At 51.4% G+C, this 12,783-nt stretch overlaps 1 protein-coding gene across 4 annotated transcripts in view; it reads right to left on the bottom strand.

The window, feature by feature from the left end:
* Positions 1-12,783, bottom strand: part of cdc42se2 (CDC42 small effector 2) — a 276,240-nt gene that overhangs the window by 10,918 nt on the left and 252,539 nt on the right. For all 4 annotated transcript variants that reach the window (XM_072516839.1, XM_072516840.1, XM_072516842.1 and 1 more), the window contains one exon: positions 11,100-11,204. In XM_072516839.1, coding sequence (XP_072372940.1) covers positions 11,100-11,204 — 105 coding nt within the window. The remainder of the gene's footprint in view (positions 1-11,099; positions 11,205-12,783) is intronic.

Raw genomic sequence — 12,783 nt, forward strand, 5'->3', positions numbered from 1 at the left:
GCTGTGCCTCCTGCTTCAAATTTACTGGTTGTTCTTCTAAGCTTAGGCAATGTTAAATACAAACATGAAATCCTTGTTGAGACAGCGCTCTGCTTTTTACAGGGCGAATCAAATCCAGAAAAACTATCTAAGACCAACTTCTTGAAAGTTTTATCCAAAAACGGGAGAGGGAATGGAGTTACAAATCTAATAGCGGATGAACATAATTTTCACAAGTTATTTTTTCCCACAGCCCTTAATAATAAAACCAACCAACGTCACCTCTTTACATGTGTGTCGTGTAAAGAGCAGAGGGCACCATGTACCATATTCTTGAGCCAGGAATAACAAAGTAATATTTCTTGAGTGCCCAGAGAATGAGATGTTATAGCTCTGTGGGTGTTCGTACTGGACTCTGGGGTCAAAGCTTTGGCTCGCTTTCCAAGCATGACTAACACAAGCCTTTTTTCCCCTGATTAAAACTAAAAATCAACTTGCTGGCTTTTTATTATTAAATCCTCGGAAGTTAATAACTAGTTCGGGCTTCACAGAAATATGACAAAATACTTCAAAATATGCAAAAACGCTTTGCCTGTTTTTTTTAAAAAAAAAGAAAAATCTCAGTTCTGCCCACTAATCATTTGACAGGTCAGTCAATAAATACTGTAGGAAAAGGGAAGGACGAGTTCTTTCGTGACTTTAAATTGTACTTTAACAATACTTAAAATACTTCAGCTGCATTACTTACTGCAGAACAATCCAAAACTTGAATATTTATACTGTGGCTGAATTTTAGGAGGTGTCAAAGAAATGTAACTCGAAAATGTAACTCAAATGTAACTTCATTTGAAGCCGACTTGTGACATTGTTTTAATGTTATATTTTATTTTTGAAAACTTGTGTTAACTGGACAGCTGATGTCTTGATGATGACTGTACACTTACTGTTGATCCCCAAGACTGCATATGACTATTTTAGCTGAAACATATTTTGTTTCCAATGGTTAAAAAGTTACTGCATCTCCTTGGGGATTGCTCAAAAGTGGCACAGCCTGAGGATTGGAGTGAACTGGAACAAATGCAGGCCAGACCTAACGTATGAGATAGTTACTGGCAAGGGAGGGGAGATAAACTGAAATCCTTGTACCCTTTCCCTTTTTGCTCATAATCAATGTGTTTTTTGGAGATGAAAATTTGTGCGGTTCTTAAATAATTGAACTAGCCAGCAGTAGGCGGTTATGGGTTTAAATAGATGATTATTCACACATTCAACCTGAAAGTCTAAATGCCATGTCAATCACTCCCCCACTTACACAAGAAAGGTAACTAAAGAAACTAGAATACTTTACAAGTTGTAACCCAAAAGAATAGTTTATAGTTCACGAATTGGGCTTTTGGTAAAAGAACAGTCGCTGTGGGCCCAAGATATAAAGGAATATTTTTTCGCTTTTAAATTGTAGTTCAGATGGGTCCAAAGTGCTGAAGCTGAATAACAGAATTATTGCAGGATTTTCTCGAAAAGATGAATGTGCAGCAGCAGGTCACAACGTTGGGCACTTGTGGTTTTCATATCAGGGAGTCCAATTTCTTTCTAGCTAAACTTGGTGTTTTAGAATAAGGCTGGGAGGCTTGTTTTAGATGTACCACTTCCATATTGTTAAAGGCAAAGATGACACAGCTTTTTGCTGCTGCTGCTGTCTCGCTCAGTGTTTTCTGCAGACTGAGCAGGTCTTTGTGGTTATTTCCAGTCATTTCAGTCACTTGACCAATATTGGTATTGCTCACTTGGCTTAGATGAAAACCATTGCTACACAATGAGAGAATGGATGGGTTCTTCACACTTACTCAGGATGATTTGGTTTCTGCCCACCCTTCATTCATAGGGGCTGGTTTAGCACACTGGGCTAAATCGCTGGCTTTTAAAGCAGACCAAGGCAGGCCAGCAGCACGATTCAATTCCCGTACCAGCCTCCCCGAACAGGCTCGGAATGTGGCGACTAGGGGCTTTTCACAGTAACTTCATTTGAAGCCGACTTGTGACAATAAGCAATTTTAATTTCATTTTCATTTCATTCTTAGGTTTCCAAGTCAGAGCCATGGGCCTGGATTCTCCGAGCCTCCGGTCCAAAATTGCGCTCGGCACAGGGGCGGAGAATGGGGCGTCAGACCCACGATCGGACCCGACGCCTTCCCGTGATTCTCCGCGGACCGGAGAATCGCCACCAGTTGTGCGATCGACGTGGCGCCAGGCGGGGGCCATTGAAAGAGGCCCCCGAGGCAATTCTCCCCCGGCAGCTAGCCGAGTTCCCGCCGGCGTGGTTCTAACATGGTTCCATCCGGCGGGCACTCAAGAGTGGAGGCTGCGCTGGTTGGGTAAGTGGGGGGGGGGGCAGGATCCGTCACCAGGGCGGGGTCCTCCAGGACGGCCAGGGTTCAGATCGGGGGCCACCGATCGGCGGACGCATTTGATCTGGGGGGGGGGGGGGGCCTATATTGTTGGGGCCGGCTTGCTGTGTGGCTCCACCCTGTTGCGCAGGGCCGCCACACGCATGCGCGGACCCGCGGCCGCAAGTGCAGGGCCCCGTATCGCCAGCCGGAGCTGCGGGGAGCACTCCGCGCCCTGTTGGCCCCCTTTAGGTAATTGAATCGCTGGGCCAAGGGGCCCGTTGACACCGGCGTGAAAAGCTCCGGTGTTTACACCGGCCTCAACGCTTACCCGCCGTTTCAGAGAATTCCGCCCATGGTGTTTGGACATGTGATTTGGGTAAATTTCTAAACAATAGCAAGTGTGAATTCCACAGATAGTATTTGTCTTGATAAGTCCATGTCCCCACCAAGGGTGACACAATTAAGAGCTTTCCAGTCACTTCAGAGAGTCTGTGTTGAACTGCACTGATTACCAGACTCTGGATGGCCATCTTAACAGTTAATCACTCTCCGTTTTAAGTAACAAAAACAGTTCCAGAAACTTCTAAATGAACACAGAGTTGATATTTAAAGTTATGAATATGGCATACCTAGACCTTTACTGGGCATAACAGAGATAAATATATTGTAAAGATATCATTATTTTGCTTATCGAGCACAGCATATATTGCCATTTATGATTCCCAAAGGGATTTCAATATGGGACGATCAGTATTTTAATTCCTCATATTCATATACAGCACCATTTACAGAAAGAAGGAGCAAACGGTGTTTTATATAACCATACCGGTACTAAAATCAGCCTGAAAAGAGGAAGCATAAGTATTGTCATGGCAAACAGGAATAAGCCAGCAGTTGTAATACCAAAAAAAACCCAGATTTGAGCTCTATATTTAATAAAAGCCAAAAGATAAATATCGTAGTCCTCAGCTAACTTGAAGCAAAGAAATCCTAAGTTTACCAATAGCATATTCTATTTCCAACACCAGTCAAATTGGCAAAAATACACCCTACAGAAATCAGCTTGATACCAATTTCCAGGAGTAATATGTTTTTTATTGGGAGGTAGTCCTTCACATCTGGTTTCTGTGAGAAACAATTTCATATTCCAGTGGTAAAAGACAAGAAAAATCAGGACAATAAGCGATTTTCATTTCATAATTGTAGCTTAGATCCAATGTAGTCACATCAGTTTGTTGTTAATCTAGTAGCGCAGGGTCACCTGAAGGAGCTATTCTCGGTAGTGCTTGGCTTTGTACTGGATGCAAAAATAGATAATTAATTGCCTATAAAGCTGAATTAAAATCATGAGGCCGTCACATGAACAGCACTGACTCTTAGGATACAACTTTTTTCAGAAAAGAGCTGGTTGTTCAGAAAAGAGCTGTGGGGATCGTCAGTTCTTTTCCTACACTTTGTATTTATTTACATTTATGTCCAGAGCTGTCTTTTATTGGAAGTCAACTCTGTGGTGTCCCTAATGCTCCAAAAATATCTCCAGTGCCAAACCAGCACATATAGCATGATAATCTTAATCAGTTTTTAAAAATAAGAATTTCTTTTTATCCCCCCGCCCCCCCCCGGCCTTTTCTTCACATTTTAAATGGTGCCCTCCAGGACTGATGGCATTAATCCCTGTTTGTATCAGTTACAGCTGGGAGAATTGCTCACAGCCTTTATAACTTTGGGAATTAAATGAGCACTGCCATATACAATGCTGATCTACATCCTTTTACAATTATCAATATAGATATTGGCCAAATGCAGCCTTAACTCTGGTTGTTGAGTCACATTTCAGCCTTTTTAATTGTAGCCGACGCCAAAATCGCGGAACATGATTGGGCGGAGAATCGGTTCCGATGCCGGAATCGCGGCAGGCGCCGATTTTACACCAAATCGTGATTCTCCCTCACAGAGGGGGTACGGAAAGTGTCCAACGTCACCATACTTTGCTGACAGCTGTGCTGCTCGCTGGGGGGCTTCTGCGAGGGCCGGAGGGCGTAGCGAGCGGTGGCCAGGAGGCGGGCTGTGGAGTCGGGGTGGACAGCCACGAAACACCATTGCCGTAGCCGGCAAAACAGCCATGCAGCTGCGCATGCCGCTGACAGTCCACTGTGCACTTAGGGCCACGGGTCGTATACGTGTCCCCCCAGGCCACCCCCCCCCGGTGCCCGCTGGCCCCCGCCGACCCTTCAGCTGTGTGGACATGCTCCAGCACAACCAGTGCCGTCTTGTTGGCTGGGGTGAATGTGTGTGGGGATTGTAATGTTTTTGTGCGGCTGCAGATGGTCAGCCTCCTGGATGTCAATCACTGACCCGGCGAATCCCGCACTGTTTTTCATTGGAATCGACTGTGTCCCATGCGGTGCCGGTGCTGGCCCCTTAACAGTAATGGAATCAGTTCAGGTGCGGCGCCGGTTTTGCGGTCATGAAAGTCCACGAATTCTGTGTTGACGTCAACACAAAGGGCGCATTCTCCCAGCCACGCACCGGGCCGGAGAATCGCCGCTACGCGCCACGCCGCCCCGACGCCGGCGCGCGATTCTCCGAGGTGCGGAAAATCGGGCCATTTGCGCCGGCGCGTTTGGCGCGGCGCCGGTCGTGGGGCACGGCGCCGGTCGTGGGCCGTGGCGGGGCCGCCGATTCGCCGGCCTGGATGGGCCGAGCGGCTGCGTGGAAATGGCAGAGTCCCACCGGCGCTGTTCACCCCTGGTCGCTGCCGGCGGGAACTCTGCGCGAAGGGTCGGAGGGCGGCCTGTGGGGCGGGGAAAAGCGCTCCTTCATCGGAAGGGGCCTCTGATGGGGTCTGGCCCACGATCGGGGCTCACCGATTGGCGGGCCGGCTTCTCCCCTCCCCCCGGGCCTACTTTGTTCCGCTTCCGGCCCTAGAACCCCCGCGCCATGTTGCGTCGGGGCCGGAGCGTTCCGCAAGTCTACCGTGCATGCGTCGCCTGGCGCTTCGCAGCTGCGCATACGCGGGTTGGCACTGCCCCCAGTACACGCCAGGATGTAAGGCTGGAGTGGCGCGAACCGCTCCAGCGCCGTGCTGGCCCCTATGGGGGCCAGAATCGGTTGTCCTCGCACCAGTGTGAAACGCGGCGGCGTTCACGGCGCGAATAATCAAGTCTCCATTTCGGAGAATCGCGCCCTTAGTCTTAGGAAACGGAGAATCCCACCCACAGGATGCGATTCTCCCAAAAAACGACTACGGGTGCAATTTTCCAGAAAGATTTCTAAATGTTGTAACGAGCGTGAATTGCCACGAGCTTCCCGGTGCGAGGCCAGCAACGCTATTCAATGTTAATTGGTCCACTTAACGAGAACCCACGGACATCTCGCCGCAAATGAAGACTCGTCAGCTGATTCGCTGGCACCATGCTCGCCATCCTCCCGTGACTGCAGTGGAGAGCCTGGTGCACAACGTCAGCACCATTAGTGAAGGTGTCCAAGGCATTGTACAGTCGGTGATGGCATGGCTGAGGGTCTCGACAGAATGTCCGACTCGCTGGGGGATGTCACCCAGTACCAGGCTGCCCTTGACGAGGTTCTGCGGGACATGTCCCGTTCTCAGATGGGCATGGCCGAAGCGCTACGGAACTTGCCCAGTCGAGGTACGATCATTTCCCAGTCACTGAGGAACATCGCCGAGGGCATCGACACGATGGTGCGGACCATGTGGAACTGCCGGGGCTGGCAGAGACAGACGATTCAGGGGCAGCCGGGGCTCGAACCAGCTGCCCCTCTGTCCCAATGCGAACCCAAGGGTCCTATGGGCATCTTTGGGAAACTGAGGAATTGTAAAACACAATAAACACCCTTGAGCACAACCAGTATGATGCCTCTGTCTCTGCTCCACAGTGCAGACGGACCTCCGAACTCTTGCTCATCTCTCCAGGCGTTTTCCACCCCCCCCCCCCCCCCCCCCCCCCCCCCCTCCCTGGACACAACACATGCAGGTGATGGGTGTGAGTGAGCACGCAGCAGACAGACAGGGATCAGTCTACGGCATAGATTGAGGAGCACTGGCAATCAGCTCTCTGCGGGTTATCATCACCCCCCTGCCCTTGACAGTGACCCACTAACGGTGTCGACACAGTACCCTGGAGTGAGGTGTCACATACCCTGGGAGGGTGGGAAATGGGAGTGGGGGTGACGGACCAGGCCATGTCCTACGTGAATCAGGCGTGTATGAGGGCCTCCCTGGTCCTCTGGGCTTGCTGGATCCTCGGTGCTGCCGCCTATCCTGCAGCCTCTGGCTGGTCCTCGGGTTCCTCCCTGGCCTCGTCCTCCAGGCCCCGGCTCACCTCATCGTCCTCCTCCTTGGAGACGGCCACATGGTCTTCATCACCAACCTCCAGCTCGTCGCCCCACTGCTGTGCGAGGTTGTGGAGGGCACAGCAGACCACCAAAGCGGGGGGGCCCTCCGGGCGTTGTACTGCAGGGCACCACCGGAGCATTTAAAGCATCGGTACCGCATCTTGAGGAGTCCGATGCACCACTCGATCACAGCCCGGGTGGTCATATGGACCTCGTTGTACCGGCTCTCTGCTTCGGTCGGCCCCTGTGCTGGCGTATTAGCCAGGTCCTGCTCATGTATTTGCTCTGTTTCTTTGTTTTGCCCCTTGTTCCACACTGTAACCAATCACTGTCCGTCGATGTACTATTTGTCAATGTTCTCTGTTGATTATTCTCTTTGTCTACTATGTACGTACTGTGTACGTTCTCTCGGACGCAGAAAAATACTTTTCACTATGTACTTCGGTACATGTGACAATAAATCAAATTAAATCAAAGTCCTCAGCGGGTACCCCTTATCCCCCAAGAGCCAGCTACCCATCCTGAGGTGCTTCTCGAAGAGGCTGGGGCTGCCCCAGTGTGTAGCTGTCATGAAAACTTCCCGGGAACCATGCACACGCGTGCATTATCTTCTTCTGGTGGTCGCACATGAACTGTATGTTCAGGGAGTGGAACGCCTGTCGGTTAACGTAGGGCACCCCCAGATGGCCCAGCGAGCGCAGGGCAACATGCGTGGCATCTATTATCCCCTGGACCTGGGGCATCACAGCGATGTTGGAGAAACCTGCTGCCTGGGCATCTTGTTGGGCTTTTTCCTTGTTGATGATGTAGTTTTCCGCCTGGGCATACAGGGCATTCGTGACCTATCAGATGCGCCTGTGGGCTGCGAGATACCACACAGGTCCCCACTCAAGCCCTGGAATGATCACGAGGTGTACATGTTCAGGGCTGCAGTGACCTTGACGACCACCGGGAGTGGGTGTCCAGTCAAATCCGCGAGGATATGCCACAGGTGTGTCACCGTCTCCTTGCTGAGGTGGAGCCTCCTGCCGCACCCGCTGCCTATCATCTGTTCAAACGACCAGCGACGCCTGTACACCCTGGGCCGACAGGAGTCTCCCCCTCTGGGTTCCTCCCTGGCCTGACGGGCAGCTCCTGGTTCTTTGCCTGTGAGCAAAGATGGCAACTCACCTCCTCAGCTCCCCACAGAAGCCCTTCTGCCAGGTTCACGTTTTTCAAAAGGAGTACTAATCGGCGCCAGCGTGACCACTTGCTGGGGAGGCGGATGAATGAAGGGAGGCCGTTGGATAAGGGGTGGCTCCCGTTAATTGTATGCAAACAGGGCTTAAGTGGAGATTTTTTGGTTTCTCGCCATGCTACGGCGAGATCCCAATTTCATTTACAGGAACGGGCCGCTGCATTGCAAACTGTTTGGATTTGGATTTGCTTATTTTCACGTGTACCGAGGTACAGTTCAGACAGATCATTCTGTACGTGAAAAGAAAATACATAGGGCAAACATAAATACACAATGTAAATACAGACACAGGCATCGGGTGAAGCATACAGGAGTGTAGTACTACTCAGTAGAGAAGATGTGTGAAGAGGTCAGATCAGTCTATAAGGGGATCGTTTAGGATTCTGGTAACAGCACGGAAGAAGCTGTTTTTGAATCTGTTAGTGCGTGTTCTCAGACTTTTGGCGCCTGGGCATGGTTCACTTGAACCGGCCTTTCCCGTTATTCACTGGCCTTGTTTCACTTGAGCGAGAGCGAAACAAAGCTGGGGAATTCCGCCCCAATTGTCAGTTTGGGCGCGTTTGGCGGGATGTTTCCTGCCAGCTTTTTGGGTGAGATCTAGGTCTGGATTTACCCACACTTGCTCATTTTTGGGGGCTGAGAGAGTTTCTCCCCGGTGTAGCCCACACTTAGGGCTGGTTCTTCGGCCACGCCCGTTGCAAGATCCCCACAGACGGGACGGGGACCATGTAAAGGTCCGTTGACCTCGGGGGGGGGGGGGGGGGGGGGGGATTTCCAGTCGGTGAGCGGGTGTGGCTAAAGAATCCCCTGCCATAGAATTTTTTTAGGCAATGAAGAGCGAGACTGGCTCCTCAGAGATCAAGGCACCACTTTGAAAGGGTGCCCTGATCGCAAAGCGAGCTTGGGGGTCTCGCATACCCCCCCCCACCACGGACAATCCCACTTCCTGCAGACATGGGCATTACCCCCCCCCCCTCCAAGTGAGCACCCCCCCCCCCAACCTTTGTGATGCCCCTTCATACTGCCTCTATCACCCCTGTCCCACCCTTCATAACCCCCATTAACACCCCTTTCATGGGCATGGCCCTTCAGGGTCGATGCGTGGCAGTGCCAACTTGGTTCCCTGGCACCGCCAACCTGGATGGTTGGGTTTAAAATATCAATGATTTTCAAAATAATGAAAATTAATGTATTTCAGCTCCTCCATCATGACATGTGTAAGTCCAATCTTTATTTTGCATTCTGTACCATGATTAAAATGCAAATTATTCCCTGTTATTTATTTCCTGTTGACGAGAATTTTTCAGTCTGATTGGCTGATCAGCCAGCTTGGTCCTTGTACTGTTCTTGGGTGCTGCAAGTGGCGCCAAATTCAAAGTTACATTAGAATAGAGGGTGTCCAAGCATGAGAGCGTACTACAATTGTGGCTCAAGATCAGCAGTAAGCGCTGGGCCTTTGACACTGACTGTAAAATGTATTGATAAAGGCCGTGGTGCATTCATATGAAATTCTTTGGTCCACTATTTTTCAAAAAGCAATAACCCAATTAGAATAAACACATTAATACCTTCATTAAAATAGCATTGATGTTTATTACACAATGAGATTTCAACCCAATTATTGGGGTAAAGCAGAGTTGGTAAATACACTGCCTTGAATGCAACTGAGCAATGTACACCCGAAAGGGAAAAGCAAAATACTGCGGATGATGGAAGTCTGAAATAAAAAATAGAAAATGCTGGAAAAGCTCAGCAGGTCTGGCAGCATCTGTGCAGAGAGTAACAGAGTTAAATGTTTGAGTCTATATGGCTCTTCTTCAGAGCTGAAGAGTCCTACAGATTCAAAACAGTAACTCTATTTCTCTCTCTCTCCACAAATGCTGCTAGATCTGCTGAGAATCTTCAAACCTGAAAGATCCTGGGCGAAATTCTCCCCCAACGGCGGGATGCCCGCCGACTGGCGCCAAAGCCGGCGCAAATCAGACGGGCATCGCGCCGGCAAAAAGGTGCGGAAGTCTCCGCATCTTTGGCGGCCTAGCCCCAACATTGAGGGGCTAGGCCGACGCCGGAGGGATTTCCGCCCCGCCAGCTGGCGGAAATGGCGTTTGTTGCCCCGCCAGCTGGCGCGGAAATGCGGCGCATGCGCGGGAGCGTCAGCGGCCGCTGTCAGTTTCCCCGCGCATGCGCGGGAGCGTCAGCGGCCGCCGAAAGTTTCCCGCGCATGCGCAGTGGGGAGAGTCTCTTCCGCCTCCGCCATGGTGGAGGCCGTAGCGGAGGCGGAAGGGAAAGAGTGCCCCCACGGCACAGGCCCGCCCGCGGATCGGTGGGCCCCGATCGCGGGCCAGGCCACCGTGGGGGCACCCCCCGGGGTCAGATCGCCCCGCGCCCCCCCCCAGGACCCCTGGAGCCCGCCCACGCTGCCTGGTCCCGCCGGTAAATACCAGGTTTGATTTACGTCGGCGGGACAGGCAATTCCTGGGCGGGACTTCGGCCCATCCGGGCCGGAGAATCCAGCGGGGGGTCCCGCCAACCGGCGCGGCTGGATTCCCGCCCCCGCCCAATCTCCGGGAGCGGAGACTTCGGCGGGGGCGGGGGCGGGATTCACGGCGGCCAACGGCCATTCTCCGACCCGGCGGGGGGTCGGAGAATGACGCCCCCGATGTTTGACCCCCGGCCTGCAGTAACTTCACTGTTCATACTCAGGAAAATGGTAGGATAATGTAATTGCTCCCAGTGATCCCAAGCAAGTGAAGAGAAAATTCACAAGGATTTTGATTGCTAATCACGGTGGAAAGTGATTAAGGGATACGGAGCAGAGGCAGGTGATTGGAGGTGTGGTTCAGATCAGCTATGATAATTGAATGGCCAACCGGCTTAAGGGGTTGAATGGCCTGATCCCTTTCCCATGATGTTGGGTGAGAATAGGATAGGAATTGACCTGTAGAGGAGACAGTACTTATGGGGAACGCATGTCCTGAATATGTCTATACTTTCATGGAAAGGGAAAATTAGAAATGGAGAAAAGAAAGGGACAAAATTAAAACATATGAAGATAGTTATATAAAGGACTGTGTAGCCCAAAGCCAAAGTATCCAACCAGTTTTTGTAACATTACTTCAAACGGAACTGTTTGCACTCACGGAGTTCATCCCACTATTGAAAACATCGCCTGATCCTACATGGGCCGTGTGAACAAAGTTTGTTGGCTCTCCTATCATGCTTCGGTCAATCCGCCGTCGCCTTTTCTGAAAGGGAAGAAATCAGAATTATTTCCTGATTACACAAATTAAAAAATCACAACAATAAAAACGCGATCTTCCCAAAAGTGACCAAAGTCCCCGAACGGGCGTGTTTAGCTGCATGGTTCCCAGCAATCGCCATGCCGATAAACACATGGCTATTCAACGCGACTCGCTTTGAATAAGGGGCCTGAACGGGGAACAGGTGGCCGAGGCCACACATCGGCCTGTTTTTTAGCGAGAGATCAGGACACCATTTTAAAATGGCATCCCGATCTCCGAGACCCCGAAAAGAATCCCCGAACTGCGCCTCAGCCTGAACGCAACATGGAAGGGTCCCCTCCGCCACCCACCCCCCAACACCCACAACTGGCAACCCAATCGTGCTCACACAAAAAATTCCAGCTTGGCACCTTAGCCGTGCCAACCTTGGACCCTGTCAGTGCCCTTGCCAGTTGGTAATTACACCTGGGCACTTTGGTAGTGGCAGACTGCACCCAGGTGGCACTGCCAGGGTGCGGGGCTGGCACTATCAGGATACCCAGGTGGCACCAGCAGTGCCAGGGTACCACCCTACTCCAAGGGCATGCAGTTGGGGGCTACCAACCGCCTTGGAGACGCCCACGAGTGCCATTCTGTCTGGTCCCTGTTTGTGGGGGCCAATACCAAATGGCGCTCGTCCGAGGTCCTCGAGGTGAAGGGATTGAATCCCAAAGCCTCAAGTACCTCGGGAATAAGTTCCCCCCCACTTCACTCTAATATGCAGATTTGCTAAAAGGTTATCCTGCTTATTGTGGGCGGGATTCCCCTCGCAACGTCTCGAGAGATTGCGTTGAATCTCGTGAGGCGTTGCGAGCCGGGTAGATCCCGGCTATCACCGGCCACACTGCGTCACAGCAAGCTGCTTTTCTGCGTAGCGTGGCCGGAGGACCGCGGTCATTCTTTCAGTTTCCATTATAAGTATAGTTGCTAAACCTGTTTCCATCAGGCAGGAACATGAGATTGTTTCACCACTTTGATAAACAAACACGTGCAAGTGTTTCTGAAATTCAGTTTGAATTCTGCAACATCATAGAAATTAAGTGTTTTAAAGCCAAATGGTCTTTGACTTACTAATGGCTTTCATCAGTACAGCGGCAAAAAATATATAAACCAGCACACTGGGCGGGATTCTCTGATCCTGAGGCTAAGTGTTGACCCCGTCGTAAGTGCCATCGCATTTCTCGACGTCAACATGGCCTCAGAATCAGCAGGGCACTGGAGCGACCCACGCCGATCCAGGTGCCGATCCCGGCGTCAGATGGGCGCCGCGGGTCTGCGCATGTGCAGTGCGGCCGGCGCCAACGTGCGCATGCGCAGTGGGACAGGCGCAATTGCCGCGCATGTGTGGTGGCTCCCTTCTCCGTGTCGGCCCTGGCGCAACATGGCGTAGGGCTACAGGGGCCAGCGCGGAACAAAAGGGACCCTCAACCCAAGAGGCAGGCCCGCCGATCGGTAGGCCCTGATCGCGAGCCAGACCACAGCGGAGGCCCCCCCCCCCCCCCCCAAAACCAGGCTGTCCCCGGATCCATTAACGTTGAGATCC

Source organism: Scyliorhinus torazame, chromosome 9, assembly GCF_047496885.1.
Source record: "Scyliorhinus torazame isolate Kashiwa2021f chromosome 9, sScyTor2.1, whole genome shotgun sequence".
Taxonomy (NCBI): Eukaryota; Metazoa; Chordata; class Chondrichthyes; order Carcharhiniformes; family Scyliorhinidae; genus Scyliorhinus; species Scyliorhinus torazame.